The sequence below is a fragment of the Centroberyx gerrardi genome, chromosome 8 (genome assembly GCF_048128805.1).
Source record: "Centroberyx gerrardi isolate f3 chromosome 8, fCenGer3.hap1.cur.20231027, whole genome shotgun sequence".
NCBI classification, from domain to species: domain Eukaryota; kingdom Metazoa; phylum Chordata; class Actinopteri; order Beryciformes; family Berycidae; genus Centroberyx; species Centroberyx gerrardi.
Genome location: NC_136004.1, coordinates 29788597 through 29815617, shown reverse-complemented (window position 1 = coordinate 29815617; position 27021 = coordinate 29788597). Strand labels below are relative to the sequence as shown.

The window sequence follows — 27021 nt, the reverse complement described above, 5'->3', positions numbered from 1 at the left end:
GGCCCATATCCAACCTTCATACCAAGTTTTGTGCAAATCCGTGCCCAACTTTTTGAGATATCCTGCTAACAGACGGACAGACGGACAAACACAAAAGAGATACCACATCTTTGCTGACAGATTTACGCTTTAGCAGATGTTTGCAGTTCATCTACAGATCTGCAATTTACAGCAAATATGCAAAAATACACACCACTGGCTCTCCAAATTGTTAGCTGTCCAGAGTGGATGTGCAAGTGTGCATCGCTAACTGTTCACATTGTGGTGTATACAGGTGGAAGAACATATATACACAGTGTGTCTTGTGTGTATGTGCATTCTATGCTATTCACATGATCAAACTCGCAAAGTACAGGTAACATACAATATGTACAGAAATGTCCCCAGAACCTGCAGATGTGCATTGTCAGCTATTCACTCTATTTACAGATTGATGTAGCATATGCTGTATACAGAAATGTATCCAGATGTACAAATGTGCATTGTTAGCTGTTCCATTATCAGACCGAACCGACAGATGGAAGTAGCATATGCACAGAAATGTGTCCATAAATTCTTACCGGCTCATATACACAGATACCCAGCAGACATTTTGACATTGAATAGATGTTGATACAAAGGACTACACCAACGATGAAAACCCATGTAAATAAAGCACTAAAGTGAAAGCTGAGACGCCGTACATAGTCGTCATAGCAACTGCTTTGTTTTGTGAAGCCAGGACCTAAATATATTTCTGATATCAGTTTGAAACTGTTTCCAAAGCTGTTAAATGTGAATTTTTACTGTGCCATTATATCATATTTGGAAAATGCTTGTTTGGGTTGACATTGAACTTGGCCACCTCCCGCACGTCACCGTCTGTCAAATGCTTGTTGACACAAAATGTGCAGGTCATGTGCATGAACACAGACCAGTACAGAGTCGTCCAGAGCATAGGAAGACATGAAACAGTCCAGAGGAGTTGGTAGAGACAGTGCAGTTCAGCGTTGTACAGACGGCAGTCGGCACAGACGAGTGCTTGAATTGCTCCTTGGTAAACCTCAGAGTGATGAAGGTACTATGAAGCTGCATCAGCTCATTGTTGAGAGGGTGGGAGGTGTTGTCCAAGATGGATTTCAGTTATGATAATAATAATAATAGTAGTAATAGTAGTAGTAGTAGTAGTGATAAACGCACTTTTCACACTTCAGAGTTACAGTTACAGAGTGCTTTACAGTGACAAAGAAGTAAAACAGGCAATAAAATCAGACAAAAGCACAGGACAGAAAAATACAAATTAAAACCAAAAACAATTTGAGCAATACAATACAAATCGATAAAAGCCAAAACAATTAGAACAAAGCTGACCAAAACCAGAGCCAAAACTGACAAAGAGACAGATGTTCCTTTTGTTTGTGTGTGTTTGTGAGTATGAGTGAGTGAGTGTGTGTGTGTGTGTGTGTGTGTGTGTGTGTCACACAGCCAGTATGAATTCTGTGTTGACCAAATCAAGCGGAGCTGTAGGTGTCCTCTCTGCCTGTGGAGCGATGTGCACCTCCCCTCCCCTCCCCTCCCCTCCCCTCCCACACCGGCATCCATTGTACAAAAGCAATATTTACTTCATCAGTGGAGACGCCAAGAAGACAAAAAATGCATAATCACGGTCATACGTAATCACTTTTCTGTGCAATTGGTAGTAGTAGCTGTTGTAGAAGTCCCCCTTTATGCATTTATCCTGCATCTATCCTGCATTAACACGACAGGCAGTTCTTTCTTGAATGTTATACAGTAGAAATTAGTATCTTTCAGAGGTGGGGACTCGAGTCACATGACTTGGACTCAAATCAGACTCGAGTCACAATTGTAACTGCTTGAGACTTGACTTGATGCACAACGAGAAGACTTGAGACTTGACTTGACTTAGGTTCTGGTGACATGGGACTTGACTCTGACTTGTACTTTGAAGACTTGAAAAGGTTTCTAAAGTCTTGACTTGAGATCTTGTGTTTGTGTAAATGACTTAGATTGAAAGTGATGAGATTTGTTCCAGTGGACGACTGAATTTAAATTCTGTTTTCTGAATTTGTATGGAATGATTGAATTTATTGAAGTTGAAACTGATTATAGAAATCAAACTCATGATGCTCTTACCAAGTTTTTATCCTATTAAAACCATATTGCATTGAAAAGTCCTAGATATTTAGTTTTCTTTAAGATATTAAATTGATACTGGACTCTTGATTTGTTCTGACTTGACTTGCTGTTCTACATTTAGACTTGAGACTTGACTTTAATGACATGGACTTGACTTGAGACTTGTGCCTCAAGACTTGAGACTGACTTGAGAATCGAACAAAGTTGACTTGGTCACACCTCTGGTATCTTTTAAAATACTATTATAATGTCTCAACTAGTTACTAGATCATTTCTTGTGGCTTGAGACGGCGGAAAATAAAGCAGAACTTCCATCAAGGAACCGAGCCAAAGTGCAACAGTAGTTCAGCAGTAAAAAGTGGAACTTCTACAATAGCTGCACCAGTTCTTGCTCATCAGCTGAACAAGAACATCCATGTCTTTTTTTCTCATTCTTTTTGCCTATTGTTGCCTTTTTTTCCATCTATTTTTTTGTTCCTTCTGTTTTGGTTTCTCTCTTTCGCTTCACCTCCCCTGCCCTCTGTACCGCCAAGCCTCTCCCTCTGCTTGGTTGTATCTGTGTCATTTATTATTCACTATCTTGTCCTGTTTTGTTTTGGTTATCACTGTCCACATTCACCTTTTTTCACACTTCATCCCACTCTTTTCTTTATTTGTCACTCTCTATCTCCCACTCCTTCCTTCATTAAACCACTTGTACCTTTCTCTATTTCTTTCTCTCTTTCTTTCTCCTATTTCCTCTTTCTCCTGTTAAACTTCTCATGCCTTTTCTCTTGTTTTTTTTTCCTTTCTTTTATTCTTTCCTTGCATGTCTTCTTAAACTTCTCATGGCAATTTCTCTTTCTCCCTCTCTTTCCCTGTTTCCCTCCTTCAACCTCTCACCTCCTTCCCGCCTTTCCTCCATCCCTCTTCCCTCCTCTTTCTTCCCCTTTGCTCCAACAGAAAAGCCATGTGTACAAGAAGACGCTGCAGGCCCTGATCTACCCCATCTCCTGCACCACGCCCCACAACTTCGAGGTGTGGACCGCCACCACGCCCACCTACTGCTATGAGTGCGAGGGCCTGCTGTGGGGCATCGCCCGGCAGGGTATGCGCTGTGCCGAGTGCGGGGTCAAAGTCCACGAGAAATGCCAGGAGCTGCTGAACGCCGACTGCCTGCAGAGTGAGTAGAGCTGTTGAACTACTAGTATTATACCAGTGGTTGGGTGGGTAGGGGTGTGTTTTTGTCTCACTCGTCCCTGTACGGCTTCTACTTACAGGGATACAGCAGATCTGAATTAATCTTAATTGAATACTGCATTATTATTAAAACGCTAATTATAGTCAGTGCCTGTTTTTGGGATGTTCACACTTGGTCTTGTAATGGTGGTAGTTTTTTTTGCTGTTGCGGCCAATACTGTTGGATGAATATGGGGACAATGGGACTATGTTTGAGTTTTGTGGGTGAGGTGTTGGTCACAGTTGTAGGGTGCTACTGTAGCGGTTAGAAAATCTGCACATTGGACTCATACATCACCCTTTAGCCTCAAACCTCAACTCTATTTGAAATCACACCCACTCACCAGGGCCTGGATAAATGATGCAAATTTAATCCCATAATGAAAAGTGCCCAAATGTCCAATGATCCTCGGTTTGCCAAAGAAAGTTGCCAAGCAAAATTTGTACCATAAAAAAGGCTTGGCGAAGCGAACAGTGTCCTTTTAGTCCTGATTTAGTTTAGTCGCAAAAATGATAAATAATCCTGAAAAACAGAGGAGAAAAGAAATACAATCTGCACAGGTGAGACCAAAACTCCTGAGGGGCTAATGAAAATAGCTCACCCCAAAAGTAAAAGGGGAAAAAAATGATAGCAAATAGCAGCACAAATTACACAGAGGAGAATGGTAAAAAAAAAATGACCACCATTGTTATGTATGCGGTCCATCATTCAGCTTCATTTGAACAGTCGTTTCTCCCTCTGTTTTATAGTTCTGTTCTTCAAATTTCACCCCCTAATCCACCATGACCTTAACCACCTCTCTCCTCTCCCCCCCTCTCTCCTCTCTCTCTCTCTCTTTCTCCCATCATCCACCCTGCTCCTCTCTCTCTCCTTCTCCAACCCCTTCTCACCTCGTCGTCTCCAGGAGCGGCGGAGAAGAGCTCCAAGACGGGGGCGGAGGACCGGACACAGCACATCATCACGGCCATGAAGGACAGGATGAAGATTCGCGAGAGGAACAAGCCGGAGATCTTCGAGGAGATCCGGAAGGTGTTCACCATCACCAAGCTGGTCCACGCCCAGCACATGAAGACCATCAAGCAGAGCGTCCTGGACGGCACCTCCAAGTGGTCGGCCAAGATCACCATCAACAGTACGTCGAGCCAATTTTTACCTTTGGTTTGGCATGGAAAACCAGGGTTCAGGTCAGCAGTTAGATGATAATATAGTGCTCCATTGGGAAGATTTGCCTCTTCTCTCTAATGTCACACAGACTTCACAAAAACGTTCTCAGAAAGAGCGCCACCTACAGAAAATCCAAGCTCCGCCCACACTGTTTGATTGACAGATGATCTCTGGGAAGTGCCGTACAGAAACACCACAGCAATAACTGCTTAGTGCTAAAGATTTCCTCAAAATAAAAAAAACAAGGCCCCAGAGAATTACCACTTTAGTATCTGTTAATCTCTCTTACTGTCTCTAACACACAGACACACTGACTACACAAAAACTCTCAAAAATAGGTCTTCCTTCATCACTCTTTCTCATTTTCTCTCTCCCTCCTCTTTATGTCTCTCTAGTGTTACTGATACAAATACTCCTGAACAATGGCCAAGAGTCTTGTCGCACTGGGTGTCACACTCATATCTCTGTGTAAAGTCAAAATCTTCACAGCAAACTCAAGGTTGCATCGCCTTTTTTTTCTTACCGTTGGCGTCAGCTGCTTTGCTGTGCCTACTGATGCGTGGAATATACAGTATTAAGTAGTAAGTTCAATAAATGAAAGTAAAGCTCCTCTGATAAATACTAAGGAAGGACAACTCCAATACCATCATTTGTCCACAGACAGGAGAGTTTTGGTGTTTAATTCCAACTCAGAGGTTTGTGACGTCAAACCGGCAGCATCACAGCAGGTCGATACGATGAGGCACGATTTGGTTTTCGCCTCATCCATTGAAGGAAAAGCCTGTATGGTGAAAGCAAAGAGCAGAGTCAAGGCGCTCTTTGAAGATTGATTGATGATTTTATTTATGTGTCACACACCACATGGTGCCCAGCAAGCAAAAGAACCAGAAACATTAACAATCAAAACATAAAAAACATTCTAAAAGACTCGAAAGTAAGTCCTGCTTCATACAGCTAATCAACTTTAACATAAACATATTTTGCCTTCAAACATACAGCTTATCACTTCTCCATTTCCATGCTTTCCAAATGAAATTCGCTACACTAAATACTTCCTCTCTGAATAACCGTTCCATCTTTACCTCATCTCCCAACCAGAACAGCTCAGTTCAGTCTCAGTTCATCGCACAGCGTACAGTAAAACAAAAAGTGAAGAACCTGAAGAAGACTGTGGTTGCACTGGGCAGCTCCCAGGTGTGAATATGTGCAACTGTGTCAGTGTGAAGCAAAGTGTTGCTGAAAAAGAGTGTGTGTGTGCTCAGTCAGCCTTCCCTGGATAAATAAATAAAAAAATAAAATAAAATAAAAAGAAGCTATAGTTCAACCAGCCCACATTCACTGTCATCTTTTATCTGACAACTGGAACGTGGAGTTACTTAACTAGTTATCTGGGAGCTTCACTAATTTGAACCGCCAAGCACCCCCCCACACACACACACACCCCCAACCCACACCCACCCCCTCACCAAACATCATCATGACCGCCGCTGTTACCATAGTAACCAGCCACATCACACCGTAGTGGCAGCGGTGTTGCCATGGCAGCCATCACACCTTGTCTCCCTGATCACCAGTGATGAGCTCCATTAGAGAGGCGATACAGAGACAGACGTTTAGCCGCCGCTTTGTTGGAATTCATTCATGGTCAGGTGCGTGTGCTGCGGTCTTTCTGCTCATCAAGGCCAGACAGCACATGTGCAGCTTCTATAGTCTCCGAGGGAGTTTTATGATGGGCAATAGAGAAATTTCCAATAAGGTATCAATACTGATTCAGAATTCCCAATGTAGCCACAGGCATCAGATTGTTTGGAATTTGAAATAGGTTACTTTTAATCACAGTTTATTAGAAATGTACATTGTCCATAATTCCATGAAGCATTTTATTCCAAGAAAGGAAATAAAGTCAAACTCTGTAAGCCAAGTGGTGAGTCAGCCTGGTCCTGGACTGACAGGATGCTCAACAGAGAACCCTTTAATAATTTGTATAGGGAATATCTCAAACCGTTATTAATATTGATAACTCCCTTCAGCTCAGCAGATAGCAGAGATGCTGATGAGGGTGGAGACCCAGCTGTGTTTATTTGTTTGTCTGTGACAAACAGGAGTTTCCAGTACACAGGAGTCAGCCTGCACAATTAATCAAAACATATTGAAATATTGACCACTGCAATTTCCAAATTGCAGGAGGTTACAATGTTTTCTTAGAGGGAAAGGTGTATCTTCTTCTCTTTAGCACTTTTTAAGCACTTTATAACGCAGGAACAATATTTGGCAAATATATCATGCAGCTGTAATATGGGATTTAGACTGGTACTTTTTTGGCAAGACCAATGAGCTACCAGGTAATATGAGCTCAGCCCCATTCTTCTTGGTTTATACAAACGAGCTCCTGGTCTTCTTGGTCCACATCACATTCTAGCAAGTTCTAACCAAATCATGTACAGATGCAGAAGTCCCACTTTTTAATGCATGCTTGTTGAATTACTGGTGCACTTTGGCCCCTCTCTTTTCAGCTATTAGAAGCTTCAGCATATGGTCTGATAATTTATTGGTTGAGAATTTTGTGCTAGGATGTGCTAATTTGGTTCTACTGTATACTGTAACATCCAAGAAAAATTTGCCTGCAATATCAATGCCGCATAAATGCATGAAGGGGGACTTTCACAATGGTGACTACTGTATGTGGCTTGCCTCCTGTCCTACTGGATTGTCACTATACTGTAGATTACAACAACAGAACCATAGAGCCTATTCCCTGCATCCTTTGTGCCCAAAAGTGGTTTTAAAGAAAGCTTTAACGATGCAAGAATGATTTCCTGAGCATGCTCACAGCAAATCCCTGCTTCACACTCAAGTTCCAGACATTCACACCGGGGATCTGCCCAGTACAACCGCAGGCTTAGAGCAGTTGGAGGTTAAATGCCTTGCTCGAGGGCACTCTGACACTCTGTTCACCTTCCCTTACCCAGACTTTCCCAGTATGGATCAGACCTGCCAAGTCTCCGGTCACCAGCTGGCTTCACTAACCTTTAGGCTAAAGCTGTATTTACAGTGCATGCGGCTGTAAAATGGCAGTGAAGGTGGCGCTGACGAAACTTGCCTTCAGTTAAACAACCGCCTCCGTACCAGTTGACCTTCCATCTCAAAGAATTATCTCCAAACTCTCTGAATTCGTAAGCCTATCATCGCAGTCTGCCAAAGAAATGTCTTTCACTTTGAGCCAGACAGAGAGTCTCCAAGGCAAAAACACTTATGGTTTTGTTGCTGTATGGGCCAATCATCGTGTTTACTACCATTTTTGTCTTTCCCTTATTTCATTTACTCCTTCTACTTACTACTTACTTACTTCATGTAGTTACTTCATTGGCATGACAGAAGAGAACAGAAACAATATTGCTAATACAGTGTGCAAAATGTCAAATTTGAAAAACCAACAAACATACTGTATGTACAATTGTATGTAGGTCTTACATGTAGGTCTAATTATTTTTAAATTGAAAATATATTTGATTTTAAAATATATGCAATAGTTAAAATCATCGATATCTATTGCAGATCTCTCCCTCTCTCCTGAATTGCTTGTTGCACAAACTGTAGTCAAAGTGTGTACACAAACACACAAACTGAACTGTAGTCAAAGTGTGTACACAAACACACAAACTGAACTGGAGTCAAAGTGTGTACACAAACACACAAACTGAACTGGAGTCAAAGTGTGTACACAAACACACAAGATGAACTGCTCTCTCTCAATGGTTTTCTTCCCTGGAAGGCCAGGCCAAGTCACAGCGCCAAGTCTTTTTCAAAGTATGTTTTTCACTACTTGTTACACAAAACATCAGGTGACAATGGTTGTGGGCACGTAACTGTCTGAGTTAATTGGTGAGAAACGATCTTATCCAACATCTGCCTGCAGTGAGTCATGAGTATTGTGTTACGGGGCTTTGCATAACCGTGTGGGTGATACTGCGTGTGTTGGTGTGTGTGTGTGTGTGTGTGTGTGTGTGAATGAGAGAGAGATGATGATGGTTAGTAGTAGGTGTTTGAGTGTTTGTTGTTCTTATGCAACTTTTAAGTCGTAATCTTGGTATGTGTGTGTGTGTGTGTGTGTGTGTGTGTTATCAGTTGTCAGTGCCCAGGGTCTCCAGGCCAAGGACAGGACGGGCTCCAGCGACCCGTACGTCACCATCCAGGTCGGCAAGACCAAGAAGAGGACCAAGACCATCTACGGCAACCTCAACCCCGTCTGGGAAGAAAAGTTCAGCTTGTGAGTTCAGCTTGTTTGTTTCTTCTAGTGTGTAACACACAGCTGGAGCTCTCAGAGGGGCTGGAAAACAATGTCCATAAAACACTGCATGTTTGCTGTTTACTATTATTGAGTGTGTTGACTCAGTGTTTTTTGTTTGATGTGGAAAACTTGATCGCCCACAAAATGACAGTACAGACAATATGCAGGAGTGATGCTGGGGGATGTGGGCTTTAAGTTCAGTTAGACGTAATTGTACTAAGGCAGCTGTAGACTCCCATTCTTTACTGCGTTTTTGTTGAACTACTACTGCAGGTTGGCTCCATTCCCAAGATAAAATGTTCAGAAAAATCAAGTTTTGTTCTCAGAAATTACAAGGAATAACAGTCACTAGTTGGTTGAGAGACAGTTTTTTTTTCCCGATGCACTAATTTACCTCTGCTGCATACAGGTTCCCCACTGTGGCCCTGATGTAAAATTCCATGACTTCAAATATAACAAAGCAGCGCTGCCATGACCTAAAAAATTCAGGTCCTTCCTGGATTGTTTATGTTGTTTTTCAGCTCAGAAAAGTTCTAACTTGCTATGGAGAAAAACAGCTTATTAGAACTTTTCCGAGCTGGAAAAACAACAGAAACAATCCAGGAAGGACCTAAAATTTTTAGGTCATGGCAGCACTAGTTTCCACGAAAACAATGAATGTGTGAAACTGTGAAAAAGTGTGAAAATACATCCAAACACAATTAGAGAATGTAGAAGAATGACTATTTTGATCATAGCTTCACTGTTATCTCTCTACCTACGATACAGATAGTCATGGGATTCTTGACAAAATCATATCTGACAATAAAAATATTCTCAGATTTGGGTCAGAGAGACTCATCAAATGGGGGTCTGTGGACCTAATGTGGACTAAATTAGGGTCGATATGAAAAAGTTGGAGAATCACTGCTTTAGGCCACGCAGAGCCCCAGAGTCCTGCATAAGGGAAATACAGTGTGCGCTCATACACCAGGCAGAAGCATGAACTAAGCTCTAAACGGCACCCCAAAACCTCCACTCGGGTGCCTATCAACCACCGGCGCGCTTGTTTAACACTTCGCACCGCCGCCCGTCTCCACAGCGAGTGCCACAACTCGTCGGACCGCGTCAAGCTGCGCGTCTGGGACGAGGACGACGACATCAAGTCGCGGGTGAAGCAGCGGCTGAAGAGGGAGTCGGACGACTTCCTGGGCCAGAGCATCATCGAGGTGCGGACGCTCAGCGGAGAGATGGACGTCTGGTACAACCTGGGTAGGTCGCCGCTCGGCAGGGAGGCATGATGGGAGATGGCGTAGGGGAGGGGAGAGAGTTTTTGCTGTGTGTGAGGGTGTGTGTGTGTGTGTATGGCGGGTATCTTTGTGTGTGGGAGCAGTGGAGTTTTTGTGTGTGTGTGTGTGTGGGAGGGAGTGGGAGTGTATTAGCATATGTGTTGTTTGGGAGTGTATTTGTGTGTGTGTGTGTGTGTTTAGGGATTGCGGTGGGTGGAGGGTGAGAGTGTATTTGTGTGTGTGTGTGTTTATGGGTTTAAGGATGGAGTGTAGGAGTGTATTGGTGAGTCTCTGTGTGTGTATGGTAAAGCAAGGGGGTTGCCTGTCTGTATATGTTTGTATATGAGTGTGTGTGTTTATGGGGTGGGAAAGTGTATCGGTGTGTGTGTGTGTGTGTGTGTGTGTGTGTGTGTGTGTGGTGGAGTGTGTGTTTGCTTGTTAGTGCAGTAATAGGAGCTCTCACTGTCCCAGTTGTCATCTTAGATCAGAAGTTCAACTGAGAGCTGTGTATCATTTCACAATAACTCTGTATGTGTGTGTGTGTTTATATGTGTGTGTGTGTGTGTGTGTGTGTGTGTGTGTGTGTGTGTGTGTGTGTCCACCTATAGAGAAGAGAACAGACAAATCGGCGGTGTCTGGTGCCATTCGTCTACAGATCAGTGTGGAGATCGAAGGGGAGGAGAAGGTGGCTCCCTACCATGTACAGTACACCTGCCTTCATGAGGTAACACACACACATACACACACACACACACACACACACACACACACACACACACACACACACCTGTACGGTGGCCAGTGGGTGCAAATGCACTACAAAGGCCCAAAGCAATTGCAGTAAGAGAAACATGCTGCAACTTCAGAAACAATGCAAATTCAAAAACACACTGCACGTAAACATGCTGCAGAAGAAGAAACGTGCTGCAGAATGCCAAAGCAAATACATTAACAGGAAATGCGCTGAAAATTCAGAAATGATGCAAATTCAAAAACACATGCAAACCACGAAAAACTAATACAACAGAAAAGCACTGCATATCCAGTTGCTCCAGGTCTCTAGGGCAGTGGTTCTCAACGTGGGGTCCGGGGACCACCAGGGGTCCTTGAGGGGGTTCCAGGGGGTCCCCAGCAAATTGATGAATTGTTAAACTATTTCATTTACAAGAAGTTAACACAATTACAAAGTGTCTTTTTTCTATGTTTTCAAGAAAATGAGTGAGTATCTAAAAAAATCACTATCAGCTAATCACTTGTCAGTACAGTAGCTAGCCTACAGGTTTATTAATTGCTTGTTTTGGTTTATTAAAGCTTAAGGAATACAGGAATGTAGAAAGTTCAAGTCCAGTTTTCCACCAAGAACCACAGTTTGGAGGCTGGGTAAACCTGAATAACACTGAAATAAAGTCAACATCACAGATTTTTTGGTCCAGAACGACTCGGCTAGCTGTGTCGGCTGTCCATGTGGAAGCTTCATTGAAACTGCTGGCTGCCTTTTACTTTTTCGTGTCATTCTGCTGTATGTTAGGAATCGGTGGTACACACACCTGCTTACATATTCTCTCTCTCTCTCTCTCTCTCTCTCTCTCTTTGTCCAGAACATGTTTCACTTCTCGACGGATGTGGAGGGCGGCGGTGTGGTGAAGATCCCGGGGGCCCAGGGAGACGATGCGTGGAAGGTCTACTTCGACGAGGTGCAGCAGGACATCGTGGATGAGTTTGCCATGCGCTACGGCATCGAGTCCATCTACCAGGCCATGACGTAAGCCCAGTGTGTGTGTGTGTGTGTGTGTGTGTGTGTCTAAGTGGGTGGTACTTGTATGTCATTGGGCATGTGTAATGCTAAAGCATAGACATTGAATTTGTCAACCAGGCCATGACGTGAGCCGAGCATGAGTGTGTTGTGTGTGTGTGTGTTGGCTAAATCGAATGAGGAAGTGGTTGAAATAGGGTGTGTTTGTGTGTTTGCAGGTGTGTTTGTGTGTGTGTGTGTGTGTGTGTGTTGAGGGGAATAGAGGGCGGGCGGGGTTGGGATCATGTGTGGAATCGTCGAGCTATAAACTGCACACAAATTAGTTTATCTTCTAATGAGAAATGATGACCTGTCACCTCTGTGATTTCCCTGGCTGTCGTGTCTTTGATTGGATGACTCTAGGCAGGTGGAGAGAAGGTCTCAATAAACACACACACACACACACACACACACAGAAACCTTCTCAGTCCATTTAAGGTTAAATTATGACATTGTTAATGTAATTAACCGTGTGTGTGTGTGTGTGTGTGTGTGTGTGTGTGTGTGTTGGAAGGAAGCACAATACCATAACACATTCATATTGGAAAGCAAGGCATATTGAGTAAACTGAAGCTATAAATTCAAGCAGAAATGGCCCAGACTTTGTCCCAGTAGAAATGGGGATATGAGCCAATCAATAGCGCAGCCAAATGAAAACGGTGATTGAAATTCATAGACGTAGCCGTTGTAGAAGTCCCACTTCTTACTTTGTGCTTGCTGAACTTCTGCTACATTTCAGAGAAATTACAGAGGAATTGTTTGCAAAAATTCAAGCTTTGCTCTCTTTTCTGCCAGCAGTGGTTAAAAGGGTTAAAAGGAAATGTCCGTTAACTAGCTGGTTGAGAGACACTTTTGTTGAGGTTTTTGTTGCAGCATGTGATTCTGCTGTATAACACTGAAGAAGGGATTGTCTGCAGTATTAATGCAGCATAGATGGAGGATAAATGCATGAATGGCGGACTTCTACGACGGCCCCCGCTGTACACTGCTGATGAATTGCTTTCACTTCATCTCCACATAATGCATTTTTCTTTTATCCCTCCCGCCTCTCTGTCTCCCCGTCTTCTCTCTCTCTCGTCTCTAATTGCATCCCGACCCTTTCCTCCCCTCCTCCATCGCATCCTCTGCCTCCTCTCCTTTCTCCTCCCTCCCTTTATTTCACCCGCCCTCCTTCTAAAACCACCCTTCTTCGTTTTTTCTCTGGCCTCCTTATGTCTTCTTCTCAACCCTCCCTCTCTACCTCCATCTCCCCCTATCCTAACCCACCTTCCTCCCCTCCCTCTCCATATCCATCCTCCCATCCCGCCTTTATCCCTCTCTCCTTGTCTCTCTCCCTTCCTACCGCTCTCCCTCCCTTTCTCCTCCTCTCCCTCTCTCTGACCCCTTCCTGCCTTGAAAACTTCAATCTCTCTCCCTCCAACCTCCCTCACTCTCGCCTTCTCTCGCTCCCACTCCCTCAATTTCTCCTTCCTTTTCCCCTTTCTCCCTCCCTCCAACTTCTCCTCTCCCTTCCTCCCACGCTCCCTCCCTTTCTCCTCCTCTCTGCCTCCCTTCCCTTTCTCCAACCCCTTCTTCCCTCCAACCTCTCCCTCTCTCCTCCTTTTCCTCCCACCATACTTCCCTTCCTCTCCGTCCCTCTCTCTCTCTCTCTCTCTCCATTCCTTCTCTCCTCAGCCATTTCTCCTGCCTTTCATCTAAGTACATGCTGTCAGGGTTGCCGGCAGTGATGAGCACCCTGCTGGCCAACATCAACGCCTTCTACGCCCACCCAACCGCCTCCACCAACGTCTCCGCTCCGGACCGATTTGCTGCCTCCAACTTCGGGGTGAGCGACCACCTGACACACTGAAATATACACAAACACACTGAGAAGCCAACTGGTCAACTAATCAGACCACTAGGCTGTATTGATGGACCTCGGCTCTTGGGCAGTAATGGTTAAGGACAGTTAATTACGTTTCAACAACATATGACTTGGCCGTCTCAGCGTGGAATAGACATGTTTAAAGTCCCCATGAAATGAACTCCCGTTATTTTTACTTCCTGGAAAACAGAGTATCTTTCATGGTGACCTCACGCTGCACTAGGAGGCATAAATATAAATTCCAACCAATAAAACATCACAGATTTTTGAACAATCCCACAACTCCACCCCTCCCATCAAATAAAATTGCCTTTCTCTCCCAGACTGTTATTCCATTGGTTTAGACTTTGTGTCATGCCCCGCCCCAACATCCTGTTTCAACAGGAAATGATCAAGGAAGTAAAGATGCCATTTCATGGGGTCTTTAATTTCTGTGTTGCTTTGGACAGGTTTGCTTTGGATGATTTTGTCACTGATATATTTGATTGATTTGTGTTAAACCTGATAATATCAGGTTGTTAGCTAGCTCAGTGGTTCTCAACATGGGGTCCGGGGACCACCAGGGGTCCTTGAGGGGGTTCCAGGGGGTCCCCAGCAAATTGTTAAACTACAGCATTATTTCATTTTCAAGAAGTTAACACAATTAGAGAATGCCTACATAGTTTCTCTGTTTTCTCTCTACCTACAATACAGACAGTCATGGGATTCTGGACAAAATCATATCTAACAATAAAAATATTCTCAGATTTGGGTCCGAGAGACAAAATCTCATCAAATGGGGATCCGTGTCCCTAATGTGGACTAAATTAGGGGTCTTTGATATGAAAAAGGTTGAGAATCACTGAGCTAGCTAACCATATTAGCTGGTCAGCTAACCATAACTGTCTTATTATTAACATATCTGATATGCACAATAGCTAACATCACATAGCTACTTACCATCATTAGTAGCAGCTAGTAGCATGCTAACATTAACGTCAGTTGCTTTGCTAAATTAGCTTGCTGCCTAGTTAGCTAGCCTAGAAAGTCAAAAACTAACTGCTTGTTCAGTTTAACTGAGCTGACTCTTCTCAAGCTACAAGTGATCACTACTACAAGTGTCACAGTTACCTACCGTATCAAACCATTCACTTTTAGCTACTGTACACCATGACAATCTTTTTCAGCTATCTCTCTTTGGCCCTGTTGTTAGCCATTATTTGCGTACAGCTGATTCTCCATTGGACCTTGGCTGTTTATTTATGAGGCAACTGCAGAGCCTCTGTTCTGACACAGCAGCTACTGAAGATAAGCTCTATAAGTTACACACCAGAGAACAGCATTAACATGGAGCCGTATCAGCTGTGGTCCTTTTACCATGCAGGGCCAGATGTGAGCTAGCTGAAAACACTCATGCTATTCCCACTATTTCTCTTGGGGGTGAGGGAGTGGGGTTATTATTATAGTTTTTTTGTTCCTTGGTTCCTTGGTTCGTCAGTCACACCTGATCTCTCAGACACTATCGATTGGACTTTGACAACACTTTTCACCACTTTTTTTTTTTATTTTAAGGGCCCACAGGCCTAACTCTCTTCAAGTTGACAACGTTATAGTCCCTACCAGGAAATGTGTTCTTCAGCAAGGCATAAAACACAATACATACTCACCATAAACAAAATATCCATTAAAAATCCTGACCAGTTGAATTGGAAAGCATAGGGATGGAGAGTTAATCTGTTACAGGTAATGTTATGGATAAATCTGAACTTCAGTCAGTTTGAGTTAGACCTGTCTCATATACGTATATGATATTATTATACTGCTGAGAGCCAGTTGGTGTTCTTTTATGATTGTGCTAATAATCTTCCTCATAAAAAAGTAATATCTTCTCACTCTGGAACCTTTCGAAAGGGTCTCAAGTTTGCCCTGGCCCAAATTCGGCCCGCGGGCCCTACATTGGGTGGCTCTGTTCTAGCCACAGAGCTCAGATGGGGACAATGACAGCTAGCGGCGGGTCTTAATGACTCCTGGGATCGTTGCCAACAGCGCCGGCTTAAACCCACATCCTCCATCCCGGCTCCAAGTCCCCCACTGGTTGCACTCAGACCCCAGTGATATACGAGCGACTGCAGGCGGCGTGTACTTGGTTTAATGGGTCAAGGGATTCAGAGAGGCTTGCTTTCACCATAGGCTACAGAGATGCGGGTCTATTTCTGGGTTGCCAGATTGGTAATAACCCCTGCTGGATGGGTTGCTAAGATTTTTTGTCTCATTAAGTTTCACTGAATTGAGTCATTTTCTACGTGGGTATCTGGGTAATAGAAAAGCGGTCTCCTCGTACCGTTCCCTCTTTCCCCCTTTTCTATCAGAGAGAGCGTCCTATTAAGCTGCATGCTGCTCAGATTTGGCAGCTTACTCTTGCCTTGCTTATTGGCCAACATAAATACTTTCTATAACATGAAGAAAGACGTTTTTCTGAATCATTAGGGACCACTCTTCAATTTGGCATACATCCTACATCCATCTATTTTTCTCTGCTGTGTCCTATTACTATTTGCAACTATCTGCAACGGCCCAATTTCCCTACGGGGATCACTGAAGCTTAATCCTATCCATCCGATTCAGTCCATTTTTATAATTGGTTTGCCTGTCACTCCTTCGTCTTCTTCTCCCAGAATATACTGTTGTTAGGGAGCAGTGCAAACAAATTTTAAAAGCTGACATTTTATTGACATTGGTGGATCAGAGGTATGCTGAACAGAATATGGATTCTTATGATCTTAGTTGTTTTCATATTCATATTATTCTCATTCTTATTCTTCATATTTGGGGTTACAGACACAAACAGACAGACAGGCAGCAGGGAGCTGGTTCTTTGCTGTCTGCTTGGCAGACTTGTGCTCGGTCTGTCTGTCTCTTTTCACTCGCCGGTGCTTCTGCTGACTCTCCACCCCCTCTATTGCTGTTGTGCTTTCTCCCAGACAGACCGAGAAAAACACACATTATTTTCCTCTTTCTCTCTTTCTGGGTCTTTATTGCTTTGCGTTTAATGCAGAGCCAAACCAAGACAATTTCCATGCACTTGTTGCTATGGCAATAAGGTGATGCTTCGTAAACTGTGAAACTTCAACCTCTCCTTTCCTGTCTCTCCCTCTCTCTCTCTCTCATCCACTTTCTCTATGATTCCCTCCCAATTTACCCCCACTTCTCCACCCCTCCACCATTATATCTGTCTTTAAAGGAGGCCATATCATATCGATCTGTCCATCCTCTCTTCTCCTCTTCATGATTCAACTCTGAGATCGGCTCATCGGCCGAGAGTTTTAGCGACCTTGCCCCTTATGTTGTACAAGGGCGTGTGTGTGTGTGTGTGTGTGTGTGCATACTGTATACAGTATGTGTCTGAGAGAGAGCAAACGAGAGTACACAAACATGCCAGCATCTAACAATTCTCCTTTGTATCTTTGACTGTTGCAGTCGATGCAACAGTGAATTTTGCCAGTAGGAACAAACATTATTCATTGGATTGTTTTTGGTTGTTTTTAACAGAAATTACATACCCAGGGAACATTTGCTGAGCATGTGCAGTTTGCTGTTTTTCATCAACGCCCTCATGCTCTTACACATCCTCACACCTGGGAGCTGCCCAGAGCAACAGCAACAACCAGCAGTCGATTGTTGGCCAGCGGCGGTGCTGGGGAGGCTGCTTTAAAAATCTAGTTACAACTTACTTTGAGCCGCAGCAAATCCACCCTCATTAGAAAAATAGCTTTGTTAAGTTAAGTTACTTGGAAATGTTCTGTGTGTTTATAATGCCCACACTCAGTTCATAATTGAAAATGTAGGTTTTCTCGGCAGAGCAAGTCATGCATTTTCTTAAGTAAGGCAACGGAGGTTCCTCAGCAACGTGAGAGTCAAAAGTGTTATCTATGATGCGGTGCTGGCAACGCCCCAAAGCACCCGCAGGACACCAAGATTTGGGTGACGGTATATAGGCAGCAGGCTGGACACAGTGGAAGTGCATTGCCTGGGCCTTCACATCGGTCAACATGAAAGAAAAAAGGGAATGAAGGGGGCGGGGCGGGGGTCAAAGGAGGTTGAATCAAAAGATGAGAGACGGCGATAGACTCCCTGAGGCTGTGTGTGAAAATCTGCCTGAATTCATAGAACTGAACGACGAGTAATAGTTTTGATAGCATGAATGGGGGTAAGAAACATAAAAGTAAAAAAAAAAACGTATCTACCTGACCAGGAAAGCAAATAAAGGCAAAATGGAAGAGACAAGAGAGAAGAGACAAGTCAAGGAAAATGGCGGCGAGGGAAATACAACGGCAGTGAATTGAGTATCCGAGGTACGCACAGGTTTGGAAACCATCAGCAAACAGATAAAGGATCTTAAATCACAAATGAAGACTGATTTGCAAGGAATTTTCAAGGAAGAACTGAGAGACAGCGATAGAAAGAAAGAAAGAAAGGTTGAATTAAAGGATGAATTCAATTACATTCAATTCCCTTCTTTTAAAAACAAAAATAGTTGGTAGTAGCGTTAGTTAAATGGCAAAAAAGTAATAAACTACGAAAAACCAAATTTGAACGTAGATGAACTACCACCGGTCTACTGCAAATTAAAGTCAAACTCTAAGCAGCATCACTGGGGCAGTTGGGGGTCGGTGAGAGAAATTTAGGTCGGAGGAGTGCGCAGTTTACTGATGTCATATTTCCTGATTTCTGATTGGCTCTCGCTGCCGTTTGGGACCGGCAGCCTGTGAAGTGGCCCGGCGCAGCTTTAATGATGCCCATGGGGAAATTGAGTCGTCGCAACAGCAAGTAATAATAGGATACATCAAAGAAAAATCGGTCATATTGCAGGTGTTAATAAGAATGGTGAACTTTGATGTCAAATGATGATTCATATTTTTGGCGGGGGGTTCAGAACCGCTGCAGGAGACCAGAAGGGAGTAACCATGCCCCGCGGCATTTTGGGAGAGGGTAGTAAGGAGAATGGAGGTTGAGTTACAATTATTGTGTGTGTGTGTGTGTGTGTGTGTGTGTGTGTGTGTGTGTGTAGGGTGGAGAAGGGGGATGGCTCTGCTTTAGGGAAGGACAATGTGACAATGTGTTATTTTTTTTTTAAAGGTCAAAACTGACCTATTATCTTTGTCGGAGGGTTTTCGAGGACAAAGATGTGTGTGTGTGTGTGTGTGTGTGTGTGTGTGTGTGTGTGTGTGTGTGTGTGTGTGTGTGTGTGTGTGCAGTGGATATAAAAGTGCCGGCTGTGACAGCTCTATAAGTCAAGACAGCCTGTAAATTCTAATCAATGCCTTGTTCGCCTCTCTCTCTCTCTCTCTCTCTCTCTCTCTCTCTCTCTCTCTCTCTCTCTCTCTCTCCCTCTCTGCCTCTCTCTCTCTCTCTCTCTCTCTCCCTCATTCCCTCTCATCCAAAACCAAACACGTCTCCTTGGTTTCCTAACCATGTCATCACTCACATAGCTATAACACTCTCTCTCTCCTTGCCTTTTTTCTGACATTATTGCTCCTTGTCCGCTCTGTCCCTCGCCAACTATGGGACACACACATGGACGGACACACACTCACACACTTTATATTGATTCTCTATATATATTCCTCACTGACCCGCCAAGTGTGTGTGTGTGTGTGTGTGTGTGAGAATGAAGTCTCTCTCTCTCCATCCAGCTGTTGAGCAAATGTTACCTAAACCAAACCTAAATAAAATGAGAATTTGGTGTGTTTCTATCAGCTGGGTTGAAGCGAATAAGTAGACTTCCCGAACGTAAAAAAAAACACAAAAAAAAACACATCCACACAAACAATGGAAAGTCTTCCAAGAACTGATTAGTATTTGACAAGCTGTTATTGTTCTTTAATGTCAGCTAATGTTGCCATGATTCATGCTTTCATCCAAAGACCAAAACACAGAAATGCACTTGGCATTATTCTAATGCATCGACTAATGGCCATGCAGCCATGATGGGCTCCTTCTCCATGAGCGTGTTGTGATGGGTGTTGTGTCTGGGAGCTTGTGGTGGGAAGATGTTTTACAGACAACGTTTCAGAACTTCCGAAGCCACTTTCAAACTATCGTACAATGAAATTGAACCGCTGGTGCCACGCCTACGGCAATATTTATTTGACAGATGCGTCTCCGTTGCAATTTCTCACATAATGTCTTTACCAACAAAAAACCTTTCTGCTTCAAGCAAGCGTAAAACTAGTTTTTGCGATATTGAGGACGTTTTACCAGATTTCGCCATTTCTAATTCGATACATCATAACTTGCGAAAAAATGCTTGGATGGAAACCCAGCTTGTCTTTCTCTCTCTCAGACAAAACTCATTTTTATCTCTTTGGTTTCTTCGCCATGTCGTGACTCCCAGTACTCCACAGCTATGATCTCTCTCTCTCTCTCTCTCTCTCTCTTTCTCAGACAAAAACATTTCCTTCTTTTTCTGCATTATTTCTGTCTGGCCTCCCCATCCTTCACTACTGTGGTACACACATATTTGGACAGAAACACACACACACACACACATTCTCATACACACACATGCTGCATATTGCTTCTGTCTATCTGAACAAGAGGTGTGCATGTGATTAAAATCTCTCTCTCTCTCTCTCTCTCTCTCTCTCTCTCTCCCTCTCTCTCTCTCCATCATAGAGAGACCGTTTTGTGAAGCTCTTGGATCAACTTCACAACTCCCTGCGTATCGACCTCTCCATGTACCGAGTAAGTCTCCACATTTAGCCGATTCTTATCCTTTCCTTCCCCGCATCTAGATCTATAGCCTTCGTCCATCCCCGTGCCGTGTAAGTCTTTCCCCCGTTCGTTCACAAAGACAGGACATAGCGGGTAAATGTGTGTGTATAAAAATATACGACAGACAGACAGAATACAACATTTATCTTCCATCCCAAGCTGTAATATTTCACAACACACAGAATTACACCAGCCTTTCCCTTATTGTTCTCCTCGGCTTTCCCTGATATTGCGTGCTCTTTCCTTGGCGTTAAAAAGATCTGATCAGATCTTATTTCTTTTCCTAGCACTTCTGTGTGATGCATGATCATTCCAGGGCTAGAGGAATATTGTGCTACATCTCTCGTCAGGTTTTTTGTCAGGGTGCTGTGGCTTTGACCCTTGCACTCCTTATTTGTAATCAGCAATGTAGTGGCAAATACAAAAAAAACATAGGTAAACCAGTCACAAATCATCATGAGGCAAAACAACCACCGTTATAAACAAAAATCAATTATATTATCAGAGAAACCTCAATTTAGTTTATTTTTTACACAAAAATACAAAAAAACTCCAAGGCACTCTCTTTAAACCAATTAAAATGCCTTTATTGTCATGGCATGGTCATATTAGACTTTAAAAACAAACTTCGACGCGTTTCGGCATCAAGCCGTCGTTCAAATCGTTTTGACTTCCTGACGAAGGCTTGATGCCGAAACGCGTCGAAGTTTGTTTTTAAAGTCTAATATGACCATGCCATGACAATAAAGGCATTTTAATTGGTTTAAAGAGAGTGCCTTGGAGTTTTTTTTATATTTTTGTGTCTACATGTATCCCTATCCAAAGAGCACCTCAAACAAACTTCATTTTGAGTCCAGGAAGCGCTCCTACCCAAACAGTTTTAGTCTATTTTTTCTTAAAAGACTTTATCCTCATATACCTCACATCGGTTTCATACTACTTACTGTGATGTACGCTATGAATTTATGTCATGAAAAATGGATAAACTATCATGCATATAAAAAGGAAGGCAAACTCCACTACATCCCGATCTTAGTTGTTCTAGATGAAAGCCTCACTGGTTTCTTGCTTTGTCTACTTTCAGTTTTGTATCAGTTAAGAGGTTCTTTCTTGTGTGTGTGTGTGTGTGTGTGTGTGTGTGTGTGTGTGTGTGTGTGTGTGTGTGTGTGTGTGTGTGTGTCCAGAACAACTTCCCAGCCAGCAGCAAGCCTCGCCTCCAGGACCTCAAGTCAACAGTGGATCTTCTCACCAGCATCACCTTCTTCAGGATGAAGGTACAGTAGAAATAGCAGTTCAGCTGACAGTGATAGTTCAGGCAGGACAGGGAGTCATGGGTGTCAGCCGCCGTCAGCTGACTCACGCTGGTGAAGCACCCGTCTAGTCTGTACCTTCTAGTTATTTTTAACTCTGAAGATAACACTGAATACCGCTGTGGTTCTGCTCTGTATACACCCATGGGGGTCATGTTGGCGCTCCCTGCTTTATCTTTAGCAAGCTTGCTTGATTAGGCAGAGAGCAGCTTATTAGAACGGAGCCATTACGCCAAATTGAACTCTATTACCATTTATTGCAATAAATGGCTAAATCCCATAACGAGAGTGTTTCATGACTGAATTAAGGGTTCATTAGGGGGGTTTTCTGAGATCCAAATGGCTCACTTAAGGGCTCATATGTTTGCACTGTCAGGGTTCATGAACTCTTTATGCAGGGGTTCCTCAAGGAGCCGTCCTGGGCTCCCCTATGGTTAAATCTGAAGAACCCTTGAAGCTTCCTCAAAGCCATTTTACTCCATAGAGTGTGTTCCAGGCAGTGCTATGAACTGTGTAATATGCATAACATTAAAAAAGAGCACTCTTTAATATGCACTTAATGCACTTATTAATGTAAATATGAACAGAATGCGTCAGTGCACACATTCGTTCGCACATTAATTCACACTCACAGGCACATACAAATTCATCCATTTCTACACATACAGGCACACACACATTCATCCATTTACACACATGCACACATACACACACACACACACAGAGTCACGGCCCAGCCCCTGCCCTCTACTGGGCGATCGATCTTCCCATAACAGACCTGCACTGGACAATACAAGTTCACTCTGAGAGACATTAGTCAGTCGCCACAATCGATCCAACAGCTCCGCAGCCCAGCTGTGTGTGTGTGTGTGTGTGTGTGTGTGTGTGTGTGCGTTTGTGTGCACTCTTGTATTTCGCTTCCCTTAAAAACTAAACTTTGTCCTCACAAAGATCGAAAGATGAAAAAACACCTCCAGTGTTAGGCATGTAGTCGTGAGAGTGAAGAGTAGGAAAAAAAATATAGTCGATGGGAGCTCACAAATACAAGGTCTTCACACACACACACACACCTGACTCACACACTTGTACAACCAGTGTGTGAGTCAGGTGTGTGTGTGTGTGTGTGTGTGTGTGTGTGTTTAGGATGAGACAGCATTACCCTATCTTGATGGTGGATGGGAGCTGATGCTGTGTTTGTGGAGGGTGTGTGTGTGTGTGAACCCACTTTATAACTCCAATTTTGGTGATTTTCATGTTTTAACTTAAGTTTGGGGATTACACGGTTCTCCATGGGTTGAGACAAATTCTACAAGCCATACCCAAAAATGCACGGTGGTCAAGCTAAAAACAAGGCAGCTTTTCTTTCTGAGTTTCTGAAGAGTTTGTATTTTGGAGATGTGAGATTCTTACCCAACGGCAGCAGTATGGTGTGATATATGATATGGTGTGTGTGTGTGTGTGTGTTGTGTAGGTGTTGGAGCTGCAGAGCCCCCCCAGGGCCGCCCACGTGGTGAGGGACTGCGTCAAGGCCTGCCTGAACTCCACCTACGAGTACATCTTCAACAACTGTCTGGAGCTCTACAACCGCCAGTTCCAGCCCGCCGTGCAGCCGGTCAGTCGCTCAGCACCGACACACTCTGAGCGTCCACACACTGGGGACAAATGGGGCTTTTCACATTTGTGCCTGATATAAAAAAAAAATCTTTTAAATGTCTCAATTCAGGATGTTAATTTCTTAACCATGAGGATTTAATGATGTGATACTTTATTGATGCCTGTAGAGAAATTCTCTTTTCGCTTGCTCGACTTGGAGGTCAGGTTCAGCTACAGAACAGCACAGTAGGGATGGTAGATTCGGTGTCTTGCTCAAGGGCTCTTCAGCAGGGTTGAGGGTGAAGGACGGTCTCTCTGTCCACTAGGCGAAATAGACGCAGCCTCTGCTGTTCGATCGAAACCTGAAGCCAAGTTTTGTCACTGCTTCTGAGGCTGAGAGCAGAAAGTTGAGCAGAAGGAAGCACGATCATCAAGTCTGTTGTCACCTCCACCAATCAGAAGTGATGTATTAACACATGAGAGTCAATCCTGCCTCACCTAGCTTGGTCCAAAGGTCCATCTGGACCTCAGAATACTGCTGGTTTTCTATTTTGCCAGGTAGTTTTGATTCTAGCCGTCTACTCAGGGACCGATTTAGACCTGTAATTAACTCCCTGCTATGATAGAAAACCAGCAGTAGGCTACTTTGGATTTGAGACCCACTGCTCCTAAGGTTCATCCAAGCCCTTTTAGACTTTAGAGCGTGTAAATGAAGCAGAAACAGGCTTTGAATCTCACTTTTTGCCCCACTTCCTCCAATCATTTATATTAATATAATTAAGATAATTAACATTCATTCACGCACCGATGAACTGAGTCTCTATCAGCCTATACATCCCAGAAATCATTTCCAGAACACTGAATGATTCATGTCAGAATGTGTATAAATTCTAAAAAACAGTCTGTGTTTGGTATAAATGAGCAATACTTTGTATGGTAATTGAAAAATAAAACCTGATCGCACAAAAATGGAAGGCAAATTTCAGAAGATGAAACACTCCCCAGTAATTTGGGGGAATTATATTGTAATAGATTTGTCCTGTGCAGATCGTTCATTGAAATCACAATGCTGAGTACTAGAAATTGTTTTTGTTTTGCGCTGTCACTCATTTTGACAGTATGTGTTACTTTTTTCAAGTGAAACTCCAATTTTGGAAAGAAACTTTTCATTTTCTTAGGTGTACAGCACTTTTCTACGTAAATCCCTAACAACCAACTGTCTGTTTTCCTCTTGCAGCCCGAGCCAGAAAAGAAAAAGAAGAAGAAGAAGAAGGAAAAAGCGGAGGGAGAGGAGGGAGGAGAGGGAGAGGAGGAAGACGAGGAGGAGGATGAGGAAGAGGAGGAGGAGGAGGAGGAGAAGAAGGAGGAGAGCCAGCCGGAGGAGCAGGGCCCGAGCATCCAGAACCTGGACTTCTGGCCCAAACTCATCACCCTCATCGTCTCCATCATCGAGGAAGACAAGAACTCGTACACGCCCATCATCAACCAGTTAGTGCTGTGTTTCCTAAAGGGAGCCTGTCACAGAGAGAGGCAATATCCCACTATTTGGCATATTTTAGTCCTGAGATGAATAGAGGTAACAGTGAAAGACTGAAAAGTGTAGTCATTGTCATTTCGACATACTGTAGTTCCTAACCGGGAAAATCAGACTTTTCTACCAGCCATTCAATTTTGCTAAAGTGCCTCCGTATGCATCGTTCATGTCATGTTGGATTTACTGTAAATATGATCTGCCAGCCTCCTGGAGATAATTACAAGTAGTACATAGGGACTTTTTTGTGGGTTCGTATCTCCCACATTGTGTCAAAAATTGCGGTAGAGTGTAATGTGAAACACTGCAGGGAATCCACTGATGCCGACAGTCAAAGATAATAAAAATCTAAATGATCAATTATATTCACACTAATACAATCAGCTCTACTTATGAAAATCGAATGTCTCTCTAATCTAATGTCTCCTTAAGTATGGCTGATCTTAAATTCATAATTAAAAATCTTCAACAAGTTCCAACAAGTTAAATACCTGAACGCTTCCAAGTTGTAGCGACAAGATGTCGTCTCATTCCTCCGATATGGTGTGAATGCGGAAATTAGACTTAACTGAAATCAACCAATCAGCTCTTTTGGGGCTAGAGAAGGGGGATGGACCCCCAGTACAACCAGCCAATCAGAACAGTGGTTCATTTTTGCTTGTGTGCCAAGTGCTGAAAACAGCCTGTACATTTCTGGGTGGAGGAAAATCACTGCAATATAAATTATTAAAATGATTTCTGAACAATTCTTACTGAAAAACACTTTACAGATGTGTTTCATGTAAGCCTGTTAATGGCATAAAATTGGTGAAAAAATCCCAAATGTCAACTGTTTAAACTATGGTTCTCAAACTATGGTTGTGAGCCTCTAACAGGGTCACTGGTCTGCTTCTGGTGGGTCCATATGGCAGGAATATCAATTTGTTTTCAAGCGTCTGAGTCCCAGACTGAAACTGAATTTCATTATTTCCAAGCTGAAAAGGTCTGACAACACCGCAAGCTACTGTGTGTACGTGTGCGTGCGTGTGTGTGTGTGTGTGTGTGTGTGTGTGTGTGTGTGTGTGTGTGTGTGTGTGTGTGTGTTGGTTGGCTTTCACACAAAAACATGACCTCACATGAACCCACACAGCAAGCATCGGCTAGCCAGTCGAGTATAGACACAAAGATTCAATCAATTATAGAACAGACACACACACACACACACACACACACACACTGACTAACACTTTAACTCTGCGTCCTGCCCCAACCCCTCCCTCCCCCCAGGTTTCCTCAGGAGCTCAACGTGGGTAAAGTCAGCGCTGAGGTCATGTGGATGCTGTTCGCCCAGGACATGAAATACGCCATGGAGGGTAAGACGGAGCGTGTGTGCGTGTGTGTGTGTGTGTGTGTGTGTGTGTGTGTGTGTGTGAGAGAGAGAGAGAGAGAGAGAGATAGAAACATCCCAGTCAGTCCCGCCACTCTTTCTCCCCTCTCCACACTCTTTTCTTTTCTTCCATTCACTCCATCGACTCTCTCTCTCTCTCTCTTTGCCATCGTCTCTCCCAGTCTTGGATAACATCGACCATCGCCGCTGGAACAACGGTGAGGTTACAGACACTCAGCTGATAGCAAGATACAGTCAGAAAAGCCAGTATTGGGACACTGACATCAAGTGGCGTCCTTTTGGTCACAATCCCACCTCTTTAATATCAAGGCTGCTGTTGCTCTATATATTATTCGCCAATATTATATGCCAAAGTGGACGTAGAGATGATGTCCGTAATCATCCATCGCTGCTGCCTGCACTGTTTTGTGAAATTGGGACTTAAATATCTTGTTCAAAACAGTTTCCAAAGCTGTTTTAATATGATGTTTTTTTCCATGTCTTAAAATGATTTGCTGAACCTGCATGTAAACCTGAGGAGTTGGACTTGGCCTCCTCCTGCACATCAAATGCTCGCTGGGTGCAGATTTGTTTTTGCCTTTATATCAATAATCTAATCGATGCGTAGCTTATGGCACTAACACTGCCAGGACTAAGGGGCTCGATTGCCACTGGAGACCCCCGTGTTAAAAATACATGCACTCATGATACTGTAAGGGACTTTGGAAATACACAAA

The 27021-nt window shown here is 43.5% G+C and overlaps 1 protein-coding gene across 1 annotated transcript in view; it reads left to right on the top strand.

Annotated features, from left to right (window-relative positions):
- Positions 1 to 27021, top strand: part of LOC139915138 (protein unc-13 homolog B-like) — a 188117-nt gene that overhangs the window by 123089 nt on the left and 38007 nt on the right. Inside the window, exons 15-26 of the mRNA XM_078285327.1 lie at positions 3079 to 3298; positions 4260 to 4487; positions 8645 to 8786; positions 9889 to 10058; positions 10684 to 10799; positions 11674 to 11837; positions 13542 to 13692; positions 20386 to 20454; positions 21669 to 21758; positions 23266 to 23406; positions 24625 to 24875; positions 26185 to 26270. Coding sequence (XP_078141453.1) covers positions 3079 to 3298; positions 4260 to 4487; positions 8645 to 8786; positions 9889 to 10058; positions 10684 to 10799; positions 11674 to 11837; positions 13542 to 13692; positions 20386 to 20454; positions 21669 to 21758; positions 23266 to 23406; positions 24625 to 24875; positions 26185 to 26270 — 1828 coding nt within the window. The remainder of the gene's footprint in view (positions 1 to 3078; positions 3299 to 4259; positions 4488 to 8644; positions 8787 to 9888; positions 10059 to 10683; positions 10800 to 11673; positions 11838 to 13541; positions 13693 to 20385; positions 20455 to 21668; positions 21759 to 23265; positions 23407 to 24624; positions 24876 to 26184; positions 26271 to 27021) is intronic.